This window comes from Gallus gallus, chromosome 3 (genome assembly GCF_016699485.2).
Source record: "Gallus gallus isolate bGalGal1 chromosome 3, bGalGal1.mat.broiler.GRCg7b, whole genome shotgun sequence".
Taxonomy (NCBI): Eukaryota; Metazoa; Chordata; class Aves; order Galliformes; family Phasianidae; genus Gallus; species Gallus gallus.
Genome location: NC_052534.1, coordinates 77,335,308 through 77,347,815, shown reverse-complemented (window position 1 = coordinate 77,347,815; position 12,508 = coordinate 77,335,308). Strand labels below are relative to the sequence as shown.

At 46.1% G+C, this 12,508-nt stretch overlaps 1 protein-coding gene across 22 annotated transcripts in view; it reads right to left on the bottom strand.

Moving 5' to 3' along the window:
- SNAP91 (synaptosome associated protein 91) overlaps nt 1–12,109 on the bottom strand; it is a 70,808-nt gene extending 58,699 nt beyond the window's left edge. For 15 of the 22 annotated variants that reach the window (XR_005858092.2, XM_046938996.1, XM_040697291.2 and 12 more), the window contains exons 1-2: nt 12,058–12,109; nt 11,001–11,333 (exon numbers count right to left, since the gene is read on the bottom strand). Coding sequence is in view for 21 of the 22 variants with exons in the window: in XM_046938996.1 (XP_046794952.1) it covers nt 11,001–11,130 (130 nt within the window). In the remaining variant the exon portion in view is untranslated. Of the gene's footprint in view, nt 1–11,000; nt 11,334–11,545 lie in introns of all 22 variants that reach the window. The other 7 variants (XM_040697300.2, XM_046938999.1, XM_040697304.2 and 4 more) reach the window with 5 other exon arrangements.
- Between the last annotated feature and the right edge of the window lie 399 nt (nt 12,110–12,508).

Here is a 12,508-nt window from a genome sequence, read left to right as displayed (position 1 = left end):
TCTGAACTCCCACTTAAGTGCATCTATATGGGCTCTTTTAATTACATGTAAAGATGCATGCTCTAGCTAGTGAAGTCTTGCATCATGGCAAGATCACTGTCTTATGTTGAGGACCTCCCCACAAACTTGTTGACTTGAATAAATTTTAAGAGCGTAGGCAACAAGTCACTATGTTTTATTCATGTTTTGAGTAATCATGTCTTCCTCTCATTTCTACAGAGTACCATTTTAGAACATTCTGTAAACTATCAGACTTAAGAGATACAAAGAAATTATGCCAGAGGCACTAAGAGCCTGCCAGTCTCTGCAGGCTAACAGCTGACCATCTGCTATGGAAGCATCCACTGCCGTTGTGTCATCCACACTCGTGCCAAATCAAGGTCCAGTCTGAGGCAACTATACTGTCAGTAGTCACGCCACAGTTTGTCCCACCTCATTAACAGAATGCAAAGTTTAAGACACGTTCTCGAAAGGACGTTTCTCTGGTCCTTTAAAGAGACGATAGAACAATCTTAGCTCAAGTAGACACCAGCATCTTGAATCTGCCCTTACCAGTGTTTTACATTTCAGCTATAACCACATCTACTAAATAGCTAGGGAAGGGAAAACAAACAAGCAAAGCCATGCCTTCTTTTTCATTCCTTCTTTAAGGATATAAAGCCACCTTGACAAAATACACAGCTGAATCATTTTGTTAGAGCTCTGTGGCCCAACTACAGCACTGGGAGCTCCTGTCAACCTGCCACCTAGCTGTGGTAATTTTGCATGCTGGCTTACAACCAAAAAAAAAGGGTTGATTGTCACCAGTTAGCCTCAAGCTGCAGATGCATCCTGGCAGCAACTTGCAGTTCTCAGTAGATATTAGAAGCACAGCATACCCTTTGGTGGCCTTCAAGCATGACCATGCCTGTGTAGTCACACCATCCCACCTCCCACCCCCCCTCCCCCAAGAAATATCACACACATTTGATTTTTATCAACAGCTAGAAAATAGACTCTAGCAAAGGCAATCAACTGACACAATGTCTCAGCTCAAATGGCCAAATTACATGTTACAAAAATACACAACATTAGCATGACATCAGGACTTCTCAGCATACAATTCCTTTCATTAAACTAGAATGAGATATAGATAAAATCTTTAAAAAAAAAAAAAAAAAGCATGAAATCACATCACCCTGGTCAGGGAGGAGGAACAGGAGGGTATTTCGACTTGGTTAGTCTGGGAGTCAGTAGTAAAAAGCGTGCTGTCTCTTGCTATACTGTGCCTACTAATGAGCTGTAAACCTCAGATGCCCTGTGGATTCTACTATTTGCTAGCAGCACAAAAAACACTTTATTCCATGTATATTCACAGTGATACGGTCAAGTCTTGAAGGCTGACACCCAAAACCATCTGTGAAACTAGTTAGGCTGCTGGTATATTTCCTCTCTGGTGGACTAGAACTGTCAAGTACTGCAGCAAAAATAAGTTGCACAATCTGAAGAGGAGAATTTTATGAGTGCAAGCAGCCTACTGACTACTAGTCATGAATTGACTGCTAGTTACAAAGCCAGGAGGAGCAGCTGACACACCAGAAGGCTGTGCTGCCATTCAGCGAGACCTGAAGAGCAAACTTATGATGTTCAACAAGGGCAAGTGTGAAGTCCTACAGCTGAGGACAGATAACCACATGCACCCGTACAGGTTATGGATTGGGGAAAGGAGCTCTGCAGAGAAGGACCTGGGTGCTCCAGTGGACAACAGGTTGGCCATGATCCAGTAGTAGCCCTGTGGCCAAGAAGGTCAATGGTATCCCAGGATGCATTAAAAAGAGCACGGCCAGCAGGGTGAGGGAAGCGATCCTCCCTCTCTACTCTGCCCCGGTGAGGCCACATTTGGAATACTGGGTCCAGTTCTGAGCTCCCCAGTTTAAGAAAGATAGTGTTTCTAGAGAGAGACCAGAGTCAGGCTGCAAAGATGACTGAGGGCCTGGAGCATTTCTCTTAAGGGAAAAAGCTGAGTGAGAGACCTGGGACTGTTTGGCCTGGAGAAGAAAAGACTGAGAGAGGATCTCATCAATGCTTATAAGTATCTAAAGGGTGAGAGTCAAGTGGGTGGGGCCAGGGTCTTTTCAGCAGCGCTCAGCAAACAATGGCACAACAAGGGGCAATGTGCAGAAACTGGAACAAAGGAAGTTCCATACAAACATGAGGAAAACCTTTATTGCAAGAGTGATGGAGCACTGGAACAGGCTGCCCAGAGAGCAAGCATGTGGAATCTCCTTCTCTTGAGATATTCAAGACCCACCTTGACACTTTCCTCTGCAACCTCCAGCAGGGAACCTGCTTTACTGGAGGTTGGATTACATGATCTCCAGAGGTCCCTTCTAACCCGTATAATTTTGTGATTCAATGAACCCACCTTTTAAAAACTTGCTTGACTCTTTTTTTCAGAATGTTTTGTGAGTGAATTAAATACAATCAAAATAGTAAGATTAGAAGTATTAAAAACAGTTTTAACAGTCTACCATGTGGTTTGCAAGACTCCAGAAAAAGCAGACATAGCCATACTCCACAAAGTGACAAGCTAGCCTCTGCCAACTACTGCCTTCTAGCAATTGCCAACATCGGTTTTATTCGGGGTTTATTTAAGCCATCAAGCCCTCATCCAAGCAAAATTTTGGCCAGTAGGGAAGCTAAGCAACTACGCTGAGTCTGATGGAGTGGGATACTCTAGTGTCCACTTTCCAGCTTCACAGGGCAATCTTACTGGTACTGCTGACCAAAGGGGAACAAAAATACTGTTGCAAGCCCTCTGCTAAGGATCAGTGCCTGCAAAGCTCCTAGGAAGGCTTCTTACATCGTATCATTTGAGTTCAGGGTTCAGACTAGTGCTATATTATCCATATTTTTCTGTACATTAGAAGCCTTGTGCTGAGACTCTGACCCTGATTTCCCAGCTTGCTTTTGGTCCTTGCTGTTAGTTTTAATGGTATTTGAAACCCAGGCAGAATATTGTTCGTAATCTGCATGCTGCGTATTGAAGTTTGGTGATTCAAGCTTCATCAGACACTCACTGGTGTGACTACTTCTGTGTCTGTGGTATTTTCCCTATGCACACACCAGAACTTGTCCTTTTCCACCCTTATCAACATTCTGATCTGTGCCTGGAAAATAAGCTCCAAAAAGGAACAGCACATGTTAAGTTAATGATACTGTTTGGTACAATAGACTCATCTTTAGACTATAGAAAGACTAAGGGATGCCTTCAGCAATACCATATGTCTGTAACTGACTGTGGGAGATCTTTCTTATTTCTTTTCCTTGAGGACTAGGGGGTATATGTAGCACAGTTTTGGTAATGGAAGAGCAGCAGGGCTGACCTATATGAGAAGGGTGGTCTCTCTCTCATGGGCTGCAGGGGATATCGACTCCGGCAGCACCATGAGCCTCCTGCTCCACCTCTGACCTTGGTGGTCCCTCTGCTGATTCTCATTTTTTCACTTCCTGTCCAGCATTTCATGTCCCTTCTTAAATACATTTTCCCGGAGGTGCATCTGGCTCAGCTTCTGAGCTCAGCCATGTCCTACGATGAGTCTGTGGTGGCTGTATCTGGCCCAGAATAGTCTCTTCTCACTGTGCAGACACCCTGCTGCCAACACCTTGCCATGGACATTCAATACTGAAGGAAAGGTGAAGTGCAAAACGTGTCAGTTGTCTCAAGTATCTTGAAAACAAGCAGGAAATCACCAGATGCAGGTGTACCTCTGCTATATTATCACTTCTTCAGAAGCAGAGACTAACAGTACAATCAATTCTTCTCTTCAGTTACAGTTTCCTCTCAATTTCAAGACTAGAAGCTCTTCAACCTGCCAGTAGGCTTCAAAACAGAAGAGGACACCAGGTGAGGAAGTATCACCCACCACTGCCATTTTCTCCATCCAGCAATAAGCACTGAATAGCATCCAAAATTCTGTGTGCCCTTCAGACTTGTCCTGACTGCAATCTACTTTTAAGTACTTCAGAGGATCTTTCAAGAAACACAGACACAGGACCACTCCAACAGAGTACTTTCTCGGACACTACACAGAAGTCTTCACTAGTGGGACAGGCTCAGGTAAGGTGCATAGAGAAGATGGACTTACGAGCCAGGTCAGGAAATCAGACACACAGATCAAGTCAAACAACAGGAAATAAAAGAGCAGATTTTTTTTTTTTAATTATTGTTTTTGCCAGTGACTGCAGCCCAGGGGTGTAGTGTTTCTATACTACAAGAATGTGATGAGATATTCAACCATGAAACAGAAATGATGAAAACTATGGATGGGTCACTGTATTACTGCTCTGCTCTTCCAGAAGAAGAAAAAAGAAAATAAAAACCACATACCTTTTTCATCTGTGCAGAACCAGAAAATGCTAGACTTCATTTATATAAAGGAAAAGTAGCCACACCATACTGACCATTTCATGAGCAAGGGACCACAAACAGAGCAGAAAAGGCATGACTGCTGCATTATAAAGGTCTACTGACAGAAGTTATTACAGTAGAAAGGCCCAACCTGTCCCAAAACTGGTCATTCGTGACCTTGGCAAAGAGTTACTAACAGAAGGATCTTGACTGCTGAAAACAGACTAAGAATATGTCTTCGGTAGCAGAAAAGCCAAGGGGAGGGAGGGTAGAACTAATGAATCTAACTTTATCAAGTTACACTGTTTGGATAAAAGGATATTTAATATTACAGTATTAACCCACTCTTCTGTTTCCTGTCCTCCCTCTCCTTAGGCACTTCACCATAAGAAGACAGAACAGTTTAGATGCACAAGATCGAGTGATCTTGTTCAAGTTTCTGCCTCAGAATCCTAACTCAAACTCAAACTTCTATCCAGGTTCAAACATATTTTTAAAATTTATTACTTGGCCAGGTCTTACCTTAATTAAAAGGGGAGCCTTCTCTTGGTACACATGCCTCAAGAACAGTGTTTAATGATGCAAGGATGGGAACAGAGGTAATGCCATAGGAATGTTCAAGACTAGCTAAGACTTCTTATTAGCTCCCCTTACCCATTACAGCTGTTTGTACTCCTACTCGGAGATTTACACAACTCCAAGTAAAGCAAGTCCTCAAAATTGTTTTGAGACAGGACACGAGCTAAGTCCACAAAAACAGACTGCTATTCACCACAGAGCGATGTTGACAACTTTCAGGGGAAAAAGGTGCTAATCTGTTATCCACTATTGAATGGCCTACTAAAGTAAAGAATCACTTCCTTGGAATGTTTATTTTCTGGTGAGAAAGAGAGACTCATTGGGATGACAAGAATAAATTCACAATTCAGAATACATCCTAGCTGTGGCAACAAAAACAAGACACTGTACTAAAACTGATCTTCATTGAAAACCATTTCTCTCATATATAGAAACTATGACAAATTATTTTTTTATATCTCACCGTATCTTATTCTGTAGTGGTTTCATTAGTAGAGTGTGAAGGATAAAGCCTGCTTTGTGCAGAGATTCACTTATTGGCCATTTTTTGAGAGCAATTCCACAGCCATCCAGACAAAGCATCACCTGGACTGCAGAGCAATGCAGCACTCATAAGTCTGTGCTACTCCCTTCAGTAAGGGGCCACAAGTGCCAGCAGATCTGGAACACTCTCCAAACCACCTCAACAGCAAACAGCTTCTGAAAAACACACTTCATTTAATGCTAGCAGGCACTGATGCAAGTAACTGAAGATAGCTCTGCTGGCCTCCACTTTTCACAAGAGCCATCCAACTGGAGATATATATAATTACGTAATTATGCATAGTAATATCCCATAGCTTTTTCTTTACTGAGCCTGGGGAGAAGGCTTAGCCTTGCTTTTGGTCAATCACCATTTCTGTTTCAACATAAGAGACCACAGTAATTCAAATTCATCAGGTTATCCACACAGTTAGCAGGATACAGGTAAAAGCCCTTCAGAGACAAGTATCTGTATCAGCAAAACACTGACACCAGCCCTGCATTTCAGTTACCAACATGATTTAAACTATATCTCTTTTCAGAGCCTTTGTCAGCCACACACAAAGCTGCAAAATTAGACTTGAGATCCAAATACTTTTCTATTTCTGCAATATGCACACAGGTCACCTCCACAGTCACAGCAAATTCCGTCTTGATCCTCATCTTTGCTTCCACATCTCATGAAAACCTCCCAGCTTTTGATCAGCCCCTTGGAAGGGCTTCGGTCTTACAAAAACTGTTTTGAGGAAGGTAGGAGACATTACGTGGTCTTTCTAGGCCATGTAAGACATGGTATTAGACACTCGAGAGCTTCCTCCTGCTGCAAAACGATTCACCGATGACATAAGGAAAATCCCAACCATTCTGATCCTTTTCAGAAACGGGAACTTGTTACAAACAACCACAGATGTAACAGCCTCACTGCTTTCCACTTCACTTCCCTAACTGACAGATCACTGGTTTGTTTCTCAGCTAAATCCTTATAAGTAGGTCTGAACAGAGCTCCTTTGATTTTTTTTTCGGATCTATCATGTGTTTTAACATTTGAAAGTCACGATATGTCCTTTCTCTGAAAACTTCCCCCTGTTGATGCCTTCAGAGCCACCATCATTCAAGGCTGGATGCTTGCTTTGCCTCCCCACCACCAAACCCCCAGTGAAGCATTAGTACGGCTTTCATAACAAGGCTGAGAATGAAGCTTCTGTGCTGTGCATGAGTATTGTCCTCACAGTTGAATGACCACAGCTCATGTATCCTTAACATAGCTCATATATATATATATATAAATATATATATATACACACATCCACAGATTCCTCAATAGCCTCTTTCACTGCTTCAAAAATAAACACATAAATAAAACCACACTGCGAATCCTCATCTCCCCATGTGAATGCTTTTCTCAGTTGCTACACCTAACTGCAATTTATTTAACGCAACACAATTAGCAGAGGGAGATGAATCAGTATCACCGTGCAGACTTTAAGGCCTCTGTTGGAATGAAGGAACTACAGCGGGGAAGATACCAATTTTTCAGTCCAAAAGGATCAGAGCTCCGATGTGCTAGCTGCAGTGCCTGGCCCCAGACCGTCACTGCATCCTATATTTATGCTTTTTTTACCCCCACAGACATTTGGGAATTTGTGCAAGGTATGACTTCCAGCAGTAGTTCTCACTGGTATGAGAGCTGGAATTCAAAAAAAGTGGTAAATGTTACCAATGAATACAAGCAGCCTCTTCAAGCTTGGTTCTTCTTCCTTACATAACAAGTCTGTGCAGTACCCAGAGTCCATGCCAAGGGACAGCCACAATGCAGCATCCACAGCAAACCCTGCACTTGGAAGCTGTGCAAGTACCGAAAGCCACACCAAGGTAAGCATGAAGCAGCTGCTTTTGTTCACAGAAAACACTTCATTATACTTTTTTCTCCCATCCTCGTGCACATGGACTCACACTCAAACCAGGCTTTTTACCCCTGAGAGCAACTTCCCTCTACTTAAGCACTATTTACCAAAAATTAAAAAGAAACAAAACCAAACAAACCCTCCACACACCTTGCCACCCACTGTCTTTCTGTAACCTCCAGAGCTAATGCCTTCTGCAGAAAACACGACGACAGGCACCGTGTCCCATCCTCACAGGACTCACGTTCAGTGGTTGACCTTTCCACTTCATTTACAAAGCCCAGCTGCTAAGCGGGACGCTGGCAGGTAGCAGCCAGGTGTCATGTCACACAACCCAAGACACTAAACACAATTACAGCGATCCCTAAGGACGCAGAACCACTGTGCTGATAGTAGAATTACAGCTTTTAATAACGCCCTGTTCCGATCACCTCATGTATCTTCTCTTGTACCTACAGCCTTCGTTGTCAAAATCCCTCACACCTCAACTCAGAACTTAAGGTAAGTTTTAGCTTCCATTCCCTTCCCCTGGCCCTCTTGTGCTACTTATCCTTCAGCAATGCAGCCAACCACACAACTTGGAGCACAGCCCCCAGCCACAGCACTTCCTGCATGCAGTCAGGGGATGGGCCTCTGCTTCTCATTACAACACCAGGCCCATCCTAACACTTGCTCACAAGATACACACCAGAGTTCAAGGAGCTGCTTAACAATTCACAGTGCTGAGGAGATGTCTCAGGTTTAAGAGCCTGAGAATACATATTTAGAATACAACATTCTAAAATATGAACCTGATTTTCATTTATAGCCTGCAATTTTGAACGTGTGCATCTCCCACTGACAAGATTCTGTCTTTAATGATCCGAGATAGTTAAATGCTCAACTAATACACACAGCCTAGAAAACAGAAGATAAAATGAACAAGGACTTCTTCCCAGGAAGTGATTCTTCCCCTTCATCATGGGTATCTCACATGTAGGTGGGCAGGAAATGGCAGGGAACCCTACAGGCTTCAGTCTCTCCCAGTCTTGTTCCTGAAGTAATAATACTAGCATTAATATCCAAGCACAACTCTTTTCCAGACTTCATTACAGCACTAGCAAATTATTTCTACCTCACTTTTCACTTCAATCCTACCTACTCCAGATAGCACTTTTACTTCTCTACAGATGTGTGCATGCACATGTGTGTGTAGAATATATACACATTAATATTGCATAGACACAGCATGGTTTTAATTACAAGAGCCAAGCTTTTTTTTTTTTTCCTTTTTCTTTTTCCCTTTTAAAGCAAAAGTTTCTAGTAATAGACACAGTAGGACTGGCCATATACAGCCTACAGATTGAGAGGTGTCGACAGCTACCAAACATCAACAAAGGCGATATCAATAACCAAGAAATTTATAGTCAGTGGATTATCTACACTCATCAGAAGATTTTTTACTAACACACAAGAAAAAAAGAGAGATTACATGACATTAAGACAGCAGATCTGTGTTAACAACAGTTTATGCTCAAGTCAGTTTTCAGTCAATGGTGCTAAATCAGAATCAAAGAATGGCTTAGGTTGGAGGGGATCTTAAAGTTCATCTAGTTCCAAATCCCTGTCATGGGCAGGGCTTCCCCCATGACATCAGGCTGCCCAGGGCTCCATCCAACCTGGCCTTGAATGCCTCCAGGGTTGGGCATCCACAGCTTCTCTGAGAAGCTGTGCCAGCACCTCACCACCCTCTGAGTAAAAACTATATTCCTAATATCTAACCTGAATCTCCCCTCTTATATTTTAAAGCCAACCCCTTTGTCCCATCACTATCAGACCATGCAAATAGTCAGTCTCCCTCCTGCTTGTAAGCTCCCTCCAAGTATGGGAAGTCCACAATGAGGTCTCCCCACAGTCTTCTCTTCTCCAAGCTGAACAAGCCCAACTCCCTAACTTTTCCTTATAGGAAGGGTGCTTCAGCCCTCTGATCATCTTTGTGGCCTTCCTCTGGAGCAGCTCCAACAGTTCCACATCCTTCCTGTACTGGGGGTCCCAGGCGTAGACTCAGTACTCCAGATGGGGCCTCATGAGGGCAGAGTAGAGGGAGACAACTCCTTCCCTCTTCCTGCTGGTCACCCCTATTTTGATGCAGCCCAGGATATAGTTGGCCTTCTGGGCTGCAATGGCACATTTCTGGCTCATGTCCAGCTTCTCGTCCATCAGAATCCCCAAGTCCTTCTCCACAGGGCTGCTCTCAATGAGTTCTTCTCCCGACCTATATACATATCTGATTTGCCTCAACTTAAGTGCAACACCTTGCACTTGGCCTTATTGAACCTCTTTAGATTCCCATGTGCCTACTTTTTGAGCATGTCCAGGTCCCTCGGAATGTCATCCTTTCCTTCTATCGTGTCAGCTGCACCACTCAGATTGGTCTCATCAACAAACTTACTGAGAGTACACTCAGCATCTCTTTGCCATATATACAAAGCACTGGACATGGCTGAAATGCTGTGTTTCACCTGAAAGGTTGGCCATGAAATCATTAGCACCAAAATCTGTAATTATTTTCCAGAAGTAATACTACCTCCTTTGAAGAAAAACAGTATCATCAGAACTGCATTTGCATGCACCTGCACCAGCATTACTTGATAATGGACAGTAGCCAAGAGACTTCTTGATACAATACTTGGCTTATTTTCACTTCTGAGTGTTTTTTTACCATGTGTTTCCAGCATTTCCAACAAAAATAAATAAATAAATAAATTTTAAAAAATAATGGGAAAAGCACTTACTTTAGGCAGCATTAAAACCTGCTGTTGATACCTTGAAACCAAAGCTGGACAGTTTCTATGGTGAACAAAGCCAATTATCATCATGTAATTAAGTACCTTCACCATCCTAACTCCTTGGTGTCTCCAAGAAGGGCCTGACAGTTGAGTGGGTTGAAAAGAAGGAATTGTCAAGACAAAGCATTACAGGCTCATTGCCTTCTAAGAAACATTTTGACTTCAACCTTGTTTCATGCATTAAGCAGCTACAGCCAAGTCCAGAACAGACAAGAAATCTCTGAAACAAAGCCTCTAGCCATCCTCAATAAAACATGACAGAAACCACCAGACAGACCACGAAGATGCTATCAGATGCCCAAGACCTCAGCACCTGCCCTTACCCTCTCCAAAGGCCGTTCCAATCCCCAGCATACTGTCGACCACCATGCCATCACCTAACCTCTTCAGATGGCCACTATGGAGAGGCCATGCACCTGGCACAGCATTTGTCCCTGCTGGGCCCCACCAGGGCATGGGGAGGCAGCGGCAGGCACGTACCATTCTGCCATGTGCACGACCCCCTTCCCAGGCCGGGGCTGCGCTCTGTGAGGCGCGCTTTGCACTGCCTTCCTAGATGAAAGGCAAGAGGTCAAGAGGGAAAAAATGGCTGAAAGAGTGGTATTATGCAATACGAGAAGAAATGCAATAATAACTCATCGTCGCCTGGAGATTTCTCACAGCCCTTTCCACTCACGAGCTGGATTACAGTAGCAAGCCAGAACGCCCAAAGCCGCATCCCAGAGGGCCTCAGGCTCAGCCCCGGGTCTTCACTGCGGATACAAAAGGGATGCTTACAGTCCAGGTGCTTCTTCTTGGGCCCCATCACTTCATGCGTGGTGGCTTTGCAGACGGCTCTGGCTACGGCCGATCCCGTAACGCTGTACTGAGCAGCTGCGATGCGATCTGTCAGCGTCTGACCCGACATCTTCGGCTGCCGTTCGTGCCGCTGCCTGCTCTGCAGAGGCAGAAAACACGCGAGGGGAAGGGGCTCGCGGGCTGCGGGCCGTGGGGAGGCGGGGGCCGCCGCACAGAGCTCCTCCGGCCCCCCCGCCCTGCTGCGCGAACGTTCGCCTCGCCAGACAATTCCAGTGCGGCTGCCTGGGGCAAAAAAAAGGGCGATTTCAGACACTGCGGGGATAGAAAAAAAAAAAAATAAGGAGAATAGAGGGAGACGGCACAAACCGCGAACGAAGGGAGGAACGAAGGGGAGGAAAGCTCACCCCCACATCACCTGCCCGCGTCCTGCCCCCCGCCGCCTCCCCGGCCTGCCCGCCCCCCCCCCGCCCCGAGAAAGGGACGCCATCAGCGCCCGGGGGGGGTCAGGCAGCGCCGGCACCGACCTGTCAGAGCGTCCTTCCCTCCGTCCTCCGTCCTCCGGCCGCCGCCGCCGCCCAGACCCCCCCCCCGGCCCCGATAGCCCCAGGTGCGGGGCGGGCTGCCCCCTCCTCCCGCCGCCGCCGCCGGGATGCGCTGGGCGTGCACGGCCGGGAAGCCGCCGCTGCTATTTCCAGCCTAATCCTCCCGCAGCCTAATCCCCGCGCGACTGCCGCAGCAGCGCCGCCCCCCAGCCCGGTGCAGAGGGCGGAACGCAGCCGGCCCGCACGCCGCCGCAGGTCGGTGGCCCGGCGCGGTCAGGTGACACGGCGCTGAGGCGGGCCGTGCTCAGCCGTGCCGAGCCGGGTCGGGCCGCTCGGTGCGGCCCGGGGAGCCCCCCGCCCCGCCGCGCCCCTTAAAGGCGACGCCGAGAGCGTGGCGGGGGGCTGCGGGTTTCCAGGGGCAGAATAATAATAATAATAAAAATAAAAACGTAGCTAAAGAGAATAGCGCCGAAAGAATAAAGGACGCACAGCACCTTGCGCAGATGGGGAAGGCAGCAGGAGCCGCCGATGCTTCTTCCTCTGTCTGCGGTACGGTCCCGTGGTTAAGCTTCGAAATGATTCACTGAGACGTCCCCAAACTGCGTGCAAACTGGGCTTTAATGACCGCCTAAAGCTCTCGATGGATTCTCTGTTCGTTACTGAAGATATCCTACGGACCGCGGTTGTTGCGCCGGGCAGAGCGCATTGCCACCGCCAGCAGCGGCTCCGAGGGTGGAGGGGGCGGGGGGGGGGGTTGTATGGTTGAAGCCCAACGGAGCAATGTGCGGAGCCTTCGGAAATGTGGCGCACATGGATTAGCATAAATTGTCTGAACTTAGTTCTGGAGTAAAGTGATTTCGGTGGGTGGGGTCTAAGCGGAATGGTGCTGGTAGCAATTACACTGAGCTGCTGTAGGAGCTAATTCAAGAAGACGATGTGTGTTTT